This window comes from Cibotium barometz, chromosome 33 (assembly GCF_041138505.1).
Source record: "Cibotium barometz isolate CiBa-2024 chromosome 33, ASM4113850v1, whole genome shotgun sequence".
In the NCBI taxonomy this organism is placed as follows: Eukaryota; Viridiplantae; Streptophyta; class Polypodiopsida; order Cyatheales; family Cibotiaceae; genus Cibotium; species Cibotium barometz.
Window position 1 is genome coordinate 9,521,068 of NC_141078.1, and position 16,754 is coordinate 9,537,821.

General features: G+C 46.1%; 1 protein-coding gene across 1 annotated transcript in view; it reads left to right on the top strand.

The window, feature by feature from the left end:
• The window catches only part of LOC147619270 (3-hydroxyisobutyryl-CoA hydrolase 1-like), a 72,354-nt gene that overhangs the window by 38,315 nt on the left and 17,285 nt on the right, over positions 1-16,754 (top strand). Inside the window, exons 7-9 of the mRNA XM_086772928.1 lie at positions 8,095-8,179; positions 8,590-8,675; positions 8,849-8,970. Coding sequence (XP_086629054.1) covers positions 8,095-8,179; positions 8,590-8,675; positions 8,849-8,970 — 293 coding nt within the window. The remainder of the gene's footprint in view (positions 1-8,094; positions 8,180-8,589; positions 8,676-8,848; positions 8,971-16,754) is intronic.

Sequence of the window (16,754 nt, forward strand, 5' to 3'; positions counted from 1 at the left end):
ACGACTTCACGCCATGCAGGAATACCTTATGTAGCCCGTGAAGGACACAATGTTTATGGCAGTGGTCAAAATGTATGTCAAATGCCATTGCCGGTTGAAAATGTGTATGCACAACACATGCAACATGGGTTGCAATTTTCTGTTGGTGTAGGTATTCTGCGTTATCTCTCATACCACTCATGCCTTCGAGTGTGCTTGTGTGAGGGAAAAGCTATGGCTGAAATTGTATCAATGCATATTGAGAGGCCAGCCATGCCTCATGCTTACAGGGCACGTGTATCTATGCCTTATGCATCACCTTTTGCTCCTACAATGATGCCAGTCTCACAGGGGCTGTCCCAATGGACAAACATGAGGGAAAACATGTTGAGATGTAGGCACATGCATCAAAGTCTCGTGACTTCAAAGCCGGAGACAAATCTGTGAAGTTTAACACATATCATGGGGAATATTATGCATCAAAGGCACTTGCTTTTATTGCCCAGTTTGATATTGCTTTCTAGTCACCTAGGCATGTGTGGTATTGAAGACCATAATCTTAGTCTTCCCAAGGTTCACTGTGAGGTCCCTATTTGCACAAAACGACTGCAAAGCATCCAAATGCAGTTGCAAACCCTCAGGGGAGTCTGCAATAAGTACAATGTCATCGGCATATAGCAGTATGGGTATCCAAACCCCTACCAGATTGCCCCCCTGCACCCCCATCCTGTCAATGTAGTTGGATATCTCATCAATGTAAAGTCCAAAAAGGGTGGGTGACAGTGGGCATCCCTGCTTCACCCCAATGGTGCTAGTCAGTGTATCCGAAATGCCTCCGGGAGTCCGTACTCTGCCTATCACCGCCTCATATAATGCATAAATGCCCCACTGCATCTCCTCGGGAACACCAATGTGATGCAATCTCCTCATGAGTCTGGCACGTGGCACTGTGTCAAAGGCTTTGCGGTAGTCCACAAAGCAGCAATATATCCTCTTCCCCCGTGCTCGTCCCTCCTCAATGAGAGCCCTGAGGGTAAATATGTGATCCAAAGTCGTGAAACCTCGTTTGAATCCTGCCTACCCAGGTGCTCTGAGTCCATGTGTCTCAGCCCATCTACTCAGCTCTCGATCCAAAATAGATCCGAATATCTTGGCCAAGCAATGGCCAATCGTGATGGTCCTGTAGTTCCCTAGTATCATGGGGTCACCACTCTTAGATAGAGGTACAATAGTATGTGCCGACCAACTCTCTGAGAAACCTTTGCAAATGGCTCTACTAAACATGTGTACTAGCAGTGGTGCCAATACATCTCTGGCATGTGAAAAATGTTCTGCTACTAGACCATCCTGGTCTTGGGCTCTTCCATTACGTAGTCTGTCAGTAGCATCCAAAACCATCCGAATGGTGACAAAAGTACTATGATCCTGGCGAGTCGCTGATATATGAGGGATGGGGGGCTGCCCTGGTACTTAATATAAAGTTCTTGCATATTCATGCCATGCCTCAGGTGCTGTGATAGGTGTGGGTGGCTGTCGCCCATGGAACATCTTCCACGCCCTCTTGTTGTCCTGTCCCAAAAATAGTTGGTATATCTCCATCTCAAGCTTGGCCAGGTAATCCCGCTTCTTCTTCCGCACAAGGCGTTTGAAGCATAGTGACAGGGGGACGGAGGGACGCCCATGTGGGACGTGGGAACGCCGTCCCGAGCAGAGAGACCTGCACACCGGGCTGGGGACGGCCAGGGGGACAGGACAGAGGGGACGTGACCAGGGGACGGGCGTTCCCCCCTGTGGGAACGGGGGGACGTTGTCTGCAGGGGACGGCGACGGCTGCAACAGCTAAATCTTTAGGCATTTTTTTTCAAATAAACGGCTACTAGCCGTTAACACTGGCCATTTGAGAGAGAGAGAGAGAGAGAGAGAGAGAGAGAGAGAGAGAGAGAGAGAGAGAGAGAGAGAGAGAGAGAGAGAGAGCAACACAACTATATAATGGGCTTGGAGCCACTCCTCTTCTACTCAAGCCTTCCAAGACTTGAGTTCCTCTCCACGATCTCCCTCTCCTACTCAAGCTTTCCTCTCCACTATCTCCCTCTCCTACTCCACGGTCCATCACCTTCCTCTCCACCCTCTCCTACTCACTACACCGTCCCCACCCCCGCGTCCCCGTTCCCTACCTTTAGCCGTCCCCGTCCCCCGGTCCCCGTCCCCGTCCCTTGGTAACTATAGTTTGAAGAGCGTTCTAGCCTGTCTATGTGTGTGGATGCCAAGGGTGATCCCCCGCTGCTGCAGGCAGTCACGAGTCTCACGACATTCATCATCGTACCAACCATTCTGTGGGGCCGTATGGCGAGGAGGGGTAGAAAGAGTGGGGGTATACGGGAAAGCATATGCTGCTGAACCATGTAATACATCTGCCAACTCTTTTGTAAGCTCATCAAGTGGACTGCTCGAGTCAAGAGCGAATAGACCATCATATACTGCACTGCCATATACCCTAGAGGTCTCTCGAGTAAAGTGATATCTTGGGTATCTGGTACAACTAGAGGGTGGTGTGCACAAGTCACAGAAAATGTCAAATATGCATGGTCTGCTGCTATCCCAATGGGTCTGCCTGAAATGGAGAGATCTTGTATATCATGTATCAAGGTAGGTGAGCCCATCAGGTAATCCAGTGTACTAGCTCCTCCCTTTTTGTTCCAGCATGCGAGAGCATCTGAACCTGGCCAACGGGATAGGCCATTATAGATAACTAGCCCATGTGCACTCCCCAAAGCTAGGAAGTGTCTCCCATATTCTGTCACCTCTCCTGTATCTACATCCCTATCTCATCCGTTGCTAGCTCGCTGTACATGGGCTCATCCGTAGCATAGAGAGCTGATTGTTCCCGGCCTGTACGTGCATTAAAGTCCCCCGTTAGTAGTACATCTCCCAAGCTTGCAAATCTCATGATGTCCTCGTACAGCGGCATATATGGTGATTCTCCCAGCGTAGCGTATCTGGAATGTGCCGGTGGGAAGTAGCATACTGCAATGTAAATGTCTCGAGGTCTATTTGTGCTCACTTTGATCCACATGTTGCGTGCGTCTGCACCTCTATGCATCACATGTATTGCCTCCCATAAGTCCTCCCTAAACAGTACTGCTACCCCCCCCCCCCACTTCCTCTAGTCCCCCCTGCTATGCGTGGTTGGGGTCGACATACTGATTCCCATTATACCCAGGAACCTCTGGTAATTTACTCCCTGCACATTGGTGTGTCTTTCTATACATGGCAATATCCCGGCCTTTGAAAGTGTCCTTGAAGTACCCTGCATCTACCTGTAGGAATACTGATTCCCATTATACCCAGGAACCTCCGGTAATTTACTCCCTGCACATTGGTGTGTCTTTCTATACATGGCAATATCCCGGCCTTTGAAAGTGTCCTTGAAGTACCCTGCATCTACCTGTAGGGCTCCATTGCAGTTCCACACCGATAACTTCAAGGTCCCATAGGCCGCGCCCTGTCAGGATGACTGGCGCTCTCGGATGAATACTTGCCCATCTCTATATACAGCCCACTTCTCCTCCTTACGTGCTTCGAACACTCGAGGCATGTTTTCCTTCGGTGTGCTACCTGGGCCGGCGTAAGATCCTCATCTAGATAAATTTTATCTCCCTTAAGTGTAGCCCTCTTAGTGAGAAAGGCCTTCTTCTTATCCATATTTGCAAATTTCAATATCAATGCTCGTGCGCTGGTGGCATCCTTTCCCACTCTCCAGGCCTCTGCTGTAGGAATCTCTGTGGCTCCTATCTTTGTACTCAGTGTCTTAGCATCTTCTTGAGGAGTACCTTTCTCCCCCCCACCCTGTAACCCGTACATGTAGGGCTCTGGCTCTCCGTTTGGCCTCTTCTTCAAGGGTTGCATTCATCACCTCCACTTTATTTTCAGGCATTCCCTTGTGATTTTTTCCACATCAATCCACTTAGCATTTTCTTCCACCTCCACCTTGGTGCCCTGTGCAACCCCGGCGAAGGTTTTTATCTCCTTCTCCACCTGTATTTTTAGTTCTTTTATTTCCTTCTGCATTTGAGGTGCTGCAGCCATGCCTTGTCCCTCATTTTGATGGTCTGACTTTTCCTTGCATGCATTCAGCTCTGCCCTTAATTCCAAGATCATACTTTGGCCTTTTGAAGACATTAATATTTCATTTCATTTCATTTCTGCAATCATTGCATGCATTTCCTCTTGCAATTCTTTTCTGATTTCAGCCTGCATGAGAGTTTGTACAACCTGCAGTTCCGCCCGTACTTGGGCTTGCATCTTGCCCTTCATCTTTGCATACATGTCTGCATACATTTCAGCCAAACAGGCATGTGTTTCTTGCTGCATTTCTTGCTTAACTTCCTCACGCAGGAGGCGTATCTCTGTCCTGACCAATCTGTGTATCTCATCATACATTGCTTCATCGATTCTCTTGGATGTCTTCCCCAGTCGCTTTGACCCCGGGGAGAGTGTCCATTCCCTACCTTTTCTCATATAAAATTTCTTAACAGAAGGGGACCGGTGTGTGAAATGCAGCATCGGCAGCTCTTCCGAGTTCGGCGGCAATCTCCTCTTCGTCCATGTTGTTGGACTGAAGGGGTCCCCGTTCTAGTGCTGATTCTGGTCCTCAGCTGGTGGCCCCCATAGGTGGCCAGCTGCAATTGGGGAGGCAGGTACAGGCCACAATAGGAGGAGAGAGAAGGCGCAGGTTCGCAGGAGTGAGGAGGCGCAGGAGAGAGGAGGTGCAGGTTCGAAGAGAGAGGGAGAGAGAGAGAGAACTTGCTACAGTTGGCCTATGCCCCTGTGCGCATGTCAACAAAAGAGCAGCCCCTCCTCTTTTCAACGCTTCAGCCCAGTCCCTTTTAGCTAAGGTTGGCCAGTTATAAAAAGATGGCCTATGCTTTTCCTCCTTCCCAAATGTGGCTTTGCTTGCGAAAGATACCCAAACTTTTGCTTTTTTAAACGGACGTCTGAATAAATTCAGAACTTGGCCTTCTTTAGTGTCCAGGCTATAAAAATACCTCTCAAAAGTGGACATCTAGCTTTATTGTCCTTGTGGGCCCAACAAGCTGGCCCAGATGTCCATGTAGGGTGCCCATGAACCCTTTTAGTCATATCTGAAGCCCAGAAACTCCCATGTCAAGTGCCTAGGCTTCAAATATCGGTTTCCATCTTCAGAGATATGCTTTTATCCTTGAGCATCTCCCTTCTTTTGTAAATCCCCGTTCTCACCTTCGTTCCGTTTTGTGTGTGGGCTTCCCCCAAAACACGGATCAGAGGTGGTGAAATCCCCTCCGTCTTATAAGCAGTTGTCCACAATTGTATGAGTTTACCGCTAGGCAAATACCCGAACTAAAATAGAAATACTTCAAGTGCAAACAAATCTAACAGTAGAAAGCCACAAATATATGGCAGCACACTGAGCCGGAACGGCCGGCTCACAGTAGGAAACTTCTCTATTTCTTAGAAGCTTTTACAAGAAATCCAAGGTGAGGGTGTTATGAGCACCAGATTTTCCACATGCTGTGGGTAGCTTACCACAAAGCTCACATGAGACTATGTCTTAGCTTTCTTCACAAAGCTAAAGAGACCCATTCTTCTGCTATCTGCTCAGGCCAGACAGTCCTTGAGATTCCTAGAGAGAGAGACTTGAACACCGAGTTCAATCAGCCACAGAAAACAGCTGTGAACAGTCGCAAATCTGCTCCACAGTAGCCCACTGGTAGCGAGCTTGTGCAGACCACCAAAGAGAGCAACCCACTGGAGGAACAGGTGAATCAGCTGCTGTACGGCCTGGTCCGTGCGAGGGAAAACTGCTTCAAAAGTCCACGTCTCCTCTTAGACATGTGGATGACATCTCAAGACGTCTAAAACCTTTGGGTGCCTAGTGCCGCAGGCAAAAGATGATTGTTTGAGAGGAGCTTCCGTGCACCTTGGTTAGCATACTATTCTTACAGGATTATCATCTCACAGTGGGCCGTATTCAACGCTCTGAGAAGATTCTCTTGGGGCGCAACTGCAATTTTTGGTCTCCCGCAACAGATCCCCATGGGAACCAAGGTGGAGTTTGTATCTCTATCAATAGTTAGCTCTTGAGCCGGGTGGTGGATTTTGGCATCATTACTCTTGAATGAGCACAATGGGTGATCTTGTCTCGTGGGGAGCTTGTATTGGTCTCTTCAACATCTATGCCCCCAATGGGGTTGTGGATCGTGCTGCTTTTTGGACATAGGCTTGGAAAGGCTCCCCTAGGCAGATGCCTGGTGTGTGAAGGGGATTTTAACACGATCGAGTCCACAGAGGAGGAGAGTGATCGGCCTCCATTGGCGCACCCCCCCCCCCCAAAAAAAATAATAATAATAATAATAATAACCGCAGCCCCGGCCGGCCCTGAGGGATGAGATGGATCAACCCCTATAAAGGACACTCAGGCATGACTCCAAACACCATGATCTCATTGAAGGGACTCCCCAAGCCATATGATCCTAATGCCGCAGGAAGAAGGGAAACCCGTAGGCCATCCTCGCCTAGACACTTCCCACAAGGAAGAGCCTATAGTGCTTTCCCCAACTCATCGATGTAGAAGGGAGAATCCAAGAAAGTACTCATGGCCACTAGCACAACTGCTCTTGTGTGCTGCCATAGGAGCTTTGTTGCGCTGGGGGAGTAAGGGTCCGCGATAAGGAGCTAATTGTAAAAAGACCAAGGCGATGGCCCAAACCTGAGGTTGATCCTACTACTCCATCCTGTCCAGGACTTTGAGGCTGCATACAATGTCCTGCTCTGATGGTGTTGTCTTGTGGTCTAAAAGAAGTCACTTGTGACTCTGTCCTTGCCTAGGTCTAGAAAGAAGCTCTAGCATGGTATCTGTACTCCAATCTCCTATCCTCAAGGGCGCTAAGCGACGTGCAGGCAGCCACCATGTGTGCTCCTAAACATGGCCTGTCTGGGTTTTCTCCTCCAGACGCTGAAGAGAGACAAAGCTGCGGCAAAGGCCGGTACCTGTCAAAATGCCAACTGTGCCACCGCAGTCACACGCTCACTCACCAACATAGAAACCGGCCAGGTTGGGCCCTGTCAGTCGGATCTGGAAAAGAGAAGGCTACCGAAGGTAATGTGGAACTTTGGAAGGTGCCAGGCATCCTGGTCCTGAATGGTAAAGTTTATCTCCTCCTAGGACACGCCCTCAGTTCCGGTCACTGTTGCATCTTGGTTGCCACCACTCCGGTGGGTACTACCTACAAAATCCTTGCCACCAAAGCCATCAGCATACGCCTGTAGCCATCTCTCTCTGACTTCATCCATGGTGCGCAGATACTACATAGCAGTGGAGAGATTTATCTTTAGTTATTAAAAATCACTTATTTTTCCATTTTAAAAGCAAAATATTATTGCAACGATGCAATTAGATTCAGTGTTTTTGTTATCTCACACTATGTTTACTAAATGAAATTCACTAAAACCCAAAATTTGATGTCTTGCTACTCAACGTTTACAAAAGGACTTTGGAACTAAAATATATTTATGAAGAAAGTCATTGGATGGTGGATGTTGGTACCCACCCGGACGCTGCTTGGTCTTTGCTCTTGAAGGCGTTACAACTCGTGGCTGGAAAGCAACCACAATACCAATGGGGCTCTGCAGGGATTTGAACTCGGGACCTCCTCTCCCCAAGTCAGAAGCCCACAATGCTAGGCTGCACACCCATTGGCTGTCTCACAACCTTTTATTTAGGATTAGTTCAGAAAATTTGGCATGCCTATATATAAGTTAATGCTATTATGAGAATGACATTCATTCAACATACATTTCAGAACTTTGGCGGTTTGTACTTGGATTTCCTTGGTCTTGAGGCTTTGCAAAATGCGAGACTAATGTCGCAAATGGGGTTCACACCGGCACTGCAGTGATTTCTTCAGATAACCATATGAGTGATTAATAAAGCAAAGCAGATGCTACGGGAAAAAAACTGTACATTCTTCTTAGAGTTTTACTTTTGTTCTCATATTGCTGAATTTACCCCAAGACAATGTTGTCAACGTCAAAGGAGAACCCCGTTTGTAGATCTTACAACAAAGTATTTACTTGCAGGTATTTTCCATGCCAGAAACTGCTCTTGGACTCCATCCGGATGTTGGAGCGTCACATTTTCTTTCACGTCTACCTGGCTATTTGGGTACTTTAGAGTAAACCTTCACATTATGAACCCCTTTTTCTTTTAAATACTCAAAATTGATGCGTATACACACATAAAGATGCATGCACACATACATGCATACATAGATATACATTCATGCATACATACATACATATGTATTTACGTACGTACATACGTACATGTGTGTATACGTATGTATGTACAAGTGCATATATGTATGTAAGTACAAGTGCATATATATGTACGTATTTATGTACGTACATACATACATGTGTGTGCATACGTATGTATGTACAAGTGCATATATGTATGTATGTGTGTGCATGTCTGTACATACATACGTGTTTGTGTGTGTATAACTATGTGATATTTTAGATGGTGTGTTGTTTTTTAATGATGTATCAAGCCAAGGCTATGCGATTTTGCAGGAGAATATGTAGGTTTGACTGGTGCTCGTTTAGATGGAGCTGATTTGCTAGCATGTGGTCTTGCAACTCACTTTGTGCCTTCAAAGGTAACGGGCCTTAAGGCTAGCATACAAGGGGATCCCAGTACATGGATGTCATCTGTTGTAATTTTTTATTTTGGCTGCTATACTTTGATTCTGTTTTTTTCTCATTCTGATAGAGTAGTGAATGATTGAGCCTTTTGCTTCACAATGTCTCTGTACCTTCCTCTCATGTGCAGTCACTACCAGAGCTGGAGAAAGCATTGAAGAGCTTTAGCACTGGAGATGTCGAAGATGTGTGCTCAATAATAGATGAGTTTACCATAAAAGTGAACCCAGAGGAGAAGAGTCCTCTTCATAGGTAATCTTCAACAATTGTGCAAGGTGTTGAATAGCTTTACAGCATATTATGAACTCCTCAGTGCTTAAGTTTAGATCGATGAGAGTTGTTCCACATACTCCATGCAAAACAGTCCTAAACTGCAGCGCTACCAAGAGAGAATAAAAGCTTAGGGTTATAGTCCAAAAATACAGGGGTTTTCCCAGGACAATTCCACCTGCATGCATGCATACAAATCTCCCCGTTCTCCCCCTTCTCTTAGAATCCATACGAGCCTTACCCTGCCAGCAAAACCTGAAAAAGCACGTACTTCTTGCAGATTCAAAACATAGATATGGTGACCAAGAGATATCTGGCTTAGGCAACCTTGATAAAAGCACAACAACATGCAAACCTTGCTTTTTCCCACCTCCATGATTAGGCTTGCTCTGATACCAAGTGTGAGGGGCTGCTCCCAAGGATCACCTAATACATGAGCATAAGCAAGATAAGAGAAACCAAATAAAAGGTGTGTAGGCAAGCTCACCACCCAACCATAGGTTTGCGTTTGCAAACCTCCCCCCGAGCCAAGGGCTAAGATTCCACTCCCCACAGGCTAAGCTACCTTCGGCAAGACCGCCTGTGATCTGCTATGTCCATTGGAGGAGTAAGCCTGTTGGTCCAGGTCCAAACCACAATGAATCAATAATAACCCAAGACTCACTTATATAGTGCTTATTAGTCCAGTCATAATTATCCAGTAACCTTGGATTTATTAAATATGAACCTTAGCCACTTGAATCACACCAAGGTATCAACTTCAACAAAATGGAAAACCAAGGGGAGGCATCTTTTTATAGGTTCATCACTACCCGGATACTTCTCAAGAAAGAGAACACGACCATCTCAGTTGAAGTCTTGAAATAGGTAATGAGATTAAAACTTAGACAGAGGGTCAATTTTACCAAGATGTTGTTTGAGAATTGGGAAATGCCGATGAGGAATATCCAAGAAAATGGGCAAAGTTCTTGCAAATGTGGCCAGCACTGGGTATTGATATTTCTTGGGATGATCAATGGATTTCCAATGGGCCAGTCTTACCGAGAAGAACAATTATCTTAGGAAGAGAGCAACCGAGACCGAGTTGGCGGGAGAGGCCAGGTGACACTTGTGGTATGTTTGTATCATATGCTGTAACCTGTGCATTGTGAGAGGCCCGCTGCAAACCCATCTCATCCAAATGAATCTCTGATAACACAACATACATCCCTACTTGTTCCACTTCCAAGCACTGTAAGCATCTGGTGCATGTGAGGCCGAAATAGGCATGCCACTCCTTCTGACCACACACCCCTCCAGTGGTGCGTGCTTGCTCTCGAAAGACTGATTACCATACATAACCAGACAGCTCAAGTAGCCCTCTCTCACGGCTTTGGTGAGTTTCTGTGTAGAACACAATTTCACTTCCTGTTTATGTCTCTACAAAGGCTCCTGGATTTGACCATAGAGTGCCGTTGCAATTCCATACTGCCATATGGAGTTTGTCTATGGTCTCATAGACCCACGCCGTCATGCAGCACATTTCTGTGGTGATGACCCTACCATCTTGGTAAGCTGCCCATTTTCCAGCCTTATGGGCTTCCATCGCCTCGGCCATTCTTCTATGCTCTACCTGTAAGGGTGTGCGGTCATCTCCCAAGTATATCTTGGCGGTCCTAAGAACCAACCTTTTCTTCAGGAAATCAGCCCACGATTTGTGGTCTTTAAATTCCGGAATGAGGGGTTGTTCTGTTGTCATGTCTTTCTCTACTTGCTATGCATCCACGAATCTTGTCATACCCATCTACTTGCATAGTGTTGTGCCATCCTCCTTAGATGTGAGGCCTTTTGAAAAACCAGCCACCCTCACATGGAGCTCCTTGCTCTTTTGGCGTTTTTCTTCTTCCAATGTTGCAATCATGATGGCATTTTCTTGCGGTATGGGTGTGTCGTCCGGTCAAGACCCGACACTTCCATGGTCTAGCCAGCTCCCTTGAGCTGGGCTGTACAATTGTGCCCAACACCATCAATGGGCAGAACATGCCCAACACTGGTCTGCATGAGCAGGAGATGCTCTGGAGATTAGTCCAGATGAGTCAGAGTACTGTCCAGAATGAGTTAGGATAGGAGTAAGAAGTGCCTACTACCTATTGTCATTAGTGCAAGAAAGGCTCGCTTGTGCGACCTGAAGTAGTCATTTGCATGCTTACAAAAGTGCAAAATGAAGGCTTCAATGACGTTAACGTGAATCACACACAATTAGTGCATCATGATATGCATGGTCACACTCCAGACATTACACAAATAGAACACAATGAGCAGAACAGACTGAATCCATTAAGTAAAAGACAAGACGCAGCTACACAGTCTAGCTTCCACTTCACTTAGGCAACATCAGATACTTGGTTTCATCACCAGTGACTAGCTATCGCCATATATCAAGACATCCTCTTTACAAGACCTGACTGATTAATGGCATAGCACATGCAACACTGCGCAGTAGAGTTCTCTCTCTTTTTCCCTGATTCCTCTCCTCTTCTGTCCTATGCACTACCTTTTTGTCCATCTCAGCTCATGCGGGTACTACCCGTTACAAAAGGTCATTACAAAAGAAAAACTTCGGCTCATGATGAGTCCGTTAACAACTACACGTCCGTTGGTGGTGAACTATGGAGCTTTTCACCTGCCCCAACAGGGTGCCTTCTGCTGCTTGACAACCTCAATCCACTATGAGAGAAACAGAGACACACACACACACACACACACAACAAAGCATCACCATTTGGCCGCCCAAGTGGTCTTCCTCTATTTTTGTGCCAAGGTACAGGAGGCCGGAGAGCTTCGTGTCACCCGTACTGAGGCCAGGACTCACATCACCTATGGAAGGCCAGGCCTCGTGTCACCCGTAGTGTGGCCAGGACGTGGAACCCATTGTCAGGGATCCCAATTTAGGCTTCCCATTGAGCCAGTTCTGTGCCCGGGAAGACTTGCTATTTACAGGTTCCAGTAACGGGAGATATTTCCATTGCATAATGCATATGCATGCATCTCTACCTATTTGAAATTGTTTTCACGTGACTTGTTTTTGTGTGAATGCCTATTATGACGTGTCCAATTCACGGGCAAGGGACGCCCACCCGTGAGTTGTGTGAATGCCCTGTATTCTGACATGGTTTGTGGCATGTGAACATGTGGTAAGTATTCATTTAACCCTTGTTTATTATTGCAAAGGTTTTATAACCTTAGCAGTTCTCATTTATTAAAGCTGGGCACCGGCGGCTCAGTGCTCGGGACCCAAGGTCAAAACTATGGCCAGCCCAAATGTTGGGCACCCACACAGGGCCTCATAAGTCTGTGGACACTTTAAGGAGGTGCCCACCATTAATTATGGTGGGCTGCGCCACATGGCACAAGGGATTTGGACCCCTCCACCTTCTCTCCCCGACCTCTTTGCACTTTCCCTTCTCCTAGAAGTTGGTGCCCAACTCTCTTTGGCTCACTTCCCTTTTTTTGCTGGTCACTGCTCCTTCAGCACCTTCAGCACCTATTGTACCTTTTGAAACCCTAACTGTACCTATTGTACCTTTTGTACCAGCAGTATCGGTTGGACCTGTTGTGTTCTTGTTGTACCTACTGAAACCCTAATTGTGCACCGGGCCAATTGCACTTGGCATGCTCTTACCAATTCATGAGCTACTTCTAACCTGCTTTTCTCCTCAACTAGGTTGGGATATTCTACCAACTTTATAGGCAGGTTGGTGGGTTCTATGACCAATTCTTCTTGGTCCATGGTGGTTTAAGCATTCAATTCCTCCTCCTGTTGTACATGTTGTACCCTCAGTACCCAACTGTACTTGTAGTGCTGAACCCGCCTCTATACCTACCGTACCTGGAGTACCAAGCCCGTTCCTAGTTGTATTGACTCATTCGACGAGTCTGGCTTTGACATTCTTCACCGGCAAATACTTGTTTGGGTAATACTTGTTTGGGTAATATGCCTTCATATTATGCATTGCATGGATTATCTGGCTAGCAATCCCTTGGAACTTTGTATACAAATAAAATACTCCAGTAATATACTTCAGTATTGAGGGGGGGGGGGTGTGGAGAGGGGTCAGCTTGTTCGCGGCCCCAATGGCGGTGTACTATGCAATGCTCTCTTTTGTAGATTGTCTTGAGCAATGATATATCTTTCAGTGATTATGTGTATTGTGGCTAGTTCATTTTAGTGTTGATGAGCGTATTGTTCACGAGACGGTGCACAAGGACGTTCACACCTAGTCGGTGTAGTTTCAGTGGTATTAGAGCACGGTTGTTTCCCTCTTCTCAGTGGGGAAATGGTCGTTTGGGCATTGAGCATCGTGTGAACAGCCATCATTCACTATGGATAGCCATACACACAATGAACAAGGGCCTAGTTCAATTGACCAAGCAAGTGGCACTCATGTTTCTAAAGCTTTGGGCAATAAGTATACGCATACAGGTTATGTAGAGAAGAAAACACATGTCGAACAACCTTCTCAAGGCAAAGAGAAGATGCATGAAGATGACCCAGATGTATTGAAGGCTAAGATGCAGATGTAGATGTATGCTAAGGAAGAAGAGCTCAAAATGTTGTATGAGAACCCGCAGGTTCACAAGCTTATGGAGGCTACAAAGGCCGAGTCTATGGTGGCACACACGATGGATTCTATGGCGAAGGAATTGGGTGTGAACCCTCATGAGATATCTCTCAATTATCTCATACGCAATGGGGATGTGGTGAAAGGTCTTGCTGGTGAACTTTGTGTTGAAGGGCCCCCATATATGGAGATGGGAAATGATGTATCTCGCAGGGTTAAATCTTATGTATACAGGGATGAGGCTTCAATGACTTCAAAGCAAACCTCCACTCCACATGGGTCAAGAAAAGAAAGAGATGTACATGGCAGAATGAGTTGCAGACATGCTGAAAATGTACATGTGATGCATGCTTCTCATGGGGAAAGTGATAGGTATGTAAGCCGCAGCACTTTGCCTATGGAATTGGCCAGAGAAGAGCCCCGTCATGGACTGAAAGCTATGTATAATGTTGGGACAGCCAAAGAAGACCATGTGTCACCCGCTACTCATGCCCCACCGAGTATGCCCATGGTGAACAAGTTTCACGCAAGGACCCTTTTGTGAATGCAAGTACTAGGAGACCACTGTTGCATAGATCCACATTGCATAGGGCACATGCCTCCGTGCTGCACTTTTCTCGCCAGGGACATATGCATGTACTTATTGATGCCCCATTGGACAAGGGGAAGAGAAAGCCAGAAGATGAGGGTCACCATACCAAGAGGCTTAAAGAATTTAAAGTAAGTGACAAATCTGTGAAATTTGAAGCCTGTCATGGTGATTATGATGCAAGCAAGGCAATGGCTTTTATAGCCCAATTTGACATCGCCTTCAGTGATGAGGAATTCTCTAAGAAATCCAAGATTCGCCATGTGAGCATGTTTCTAAAGGGCTTGGCTACCCATTGGTGGATTATAGAAAAGCTTTCTAGTAGCCTTGTGCAAACATGGGAGAACTTCAAAGAAAGTTTTTATGCACAATTTTTGCCTCCAAATGCGGTAGAGAAGATCATGAGCAAATTGGACAAGGTAGAGCAAAAGGACAATGAGTCTGTGCAAGCATATGTAAACAGATTTTGGAAGATCTATTTGGAGGTCTCTCCATTTTTGTTTGTGGGTGAACCTGAGAAGAAAAGGGAGTTCAAGTCCGGGATCCAACCGGTCTACAAATCTGTACATGATATGCACTATAATGCCGCTTTACAGGACTACATTGTAGCCGCTCTTGCCACCGAGCAATTGGAGCACAAATTACAGCATTCTGGCAAAGGAGACCATGCATTCAAGGGCAAAGAAAAGGCTGGTTATAACATGGACAGCATGCTAAACCTTTTGTGAAAGATGTAAAGAGTGGTGGTGGCAAGGTTGAAAATAAGCAGTCAAAGAATGCCTCTCAAAAAAAGCACAAGTTTACCCTCACTCCTTACCAAAGGGAGCAATATGCCAAGAAGGGTAAGTGCTTCTCATGTGGCAGCCAAGATCACATGTTTCATGAATGTCGTAGGCGCAAGAATAAGGACAATGAGAAGCAATAAAAGGCTAATGTGCAAGTCATTCCCGATGTTCAAGGGAACACATGTAAGGATGACAAAGAAAGAATGGTTTGCAAAGCGTTGGGACAACTTAAGGATCAGCCCGCACTCTTTATGTTTGATGATTGTGCCACACATTCATTTCTATGGAGATGGCATCCGCATTGAACATTATAGGGGACATGGGACCCATATTGAGGCGGAGGCTGCTTTTGTGAGGAAACAAGTGCAAGTGACACCTATCATTGGAAAGTTGCGCATACACATCCAGCGGTATCTTAAACATGAGAATTTCTTGGTTGCACCATTACAGGGATGTGATGTATTGCTGGGAAAGACCTGGCATCACCACATTGAGCACACAAGGAGTACAAGACCAACCGGGTTACTTTTATGCATAGAGGCCGCATGCATGTTATTGATGCTAGCCAAGAGGGAGACTCCATCGGAGTTGTATCTCATGTTCAAATTAATAAAGCAATGAGAAATAGTGTTTCCGCGTACTTAGTCTTTGTTCGTGATAAGGTTGAATGTAATGATATATGTGTAGATATTCTCACAAGTGAAAGGCTGAAATTTTTAAAGGATTGCTTTGCAGATGCATTACCAGGAAAGCCACCTCCTGAGAGACCCGAGGATCATTGCATTGATTTGGTACCAGGTAGCTCCCACCAAATAAACGTGCATATATGGTAAGCGGAGCACTGCAAGAAGAGATTATAAAACAGGTGATGGATCATTTAGATCGAGGTTTGGTTCAGCCAAGCTCTTCACCATATTGCTCACCGATCTTGCTAGTGCAAAAGAAGGATGGTACCTTCTGTATGTGTGTGGATTACCGGGCTTTAAATAAGCTTACTATCAAGAACCGGTTTCCAATCCCGCGCATAGATGACATCCTCGATAAACTTGATGTGTCTGCATGTTTCAGCCTCATTGATCTTAAGAGTGGGTATCACCAAGTGTGTCTCTCCACAGGATATACACAAAACGGCATTCAACACGTCATTTGGACTATATGAGTTCTTGGTTATGCCGTTTGGTCTTACGAATGTCCCGGCCACGTTCGATTGAATGATGGATCGCATTGTAAACACCTCTTGAAGAACCTTCAATGGGATCCAAAACTATAGGCGGCTTCCCCAACCTAGAACCCGTGACATGTCCATTTTGATGGTCTCTTGAAGGTATATTGGACTTGCCTATCTCACTACTAACGTAGAGCACCTCTTTTTGAGCATCCCTTTGAGCATCTTTTATTGCATCGGTAAGAGCAATCCTTAACATATCCAAAGTAATGTTACCCAATGAGATTTGATCCTGTCCATTAGTGTGCGTCGGCATTCCTTCATTGACTATTCGTCCACTAATGTCATGAAGAGGTACTCTATCTTGTTGCATAGCCCTTGAACTTTGCCCATGTTCAACATTGGAATGTGGATTCTCACTCAATGGAATATCACCCACCTGTACCAAATCATCACGAACAACTTCATTGGCATCATCATGAGCTTGGTTGTCTTCCATGGGCACTTGTGCTTGAGATCTCGTTGGCCTTCCTCGGTTCCCCATGCTACCAAGTGGCTAATATAGCAAACGGCAACCAAATTTGGATTTCTTTAGTTTGCCACGATCGCTTTGACGAGATGAACAC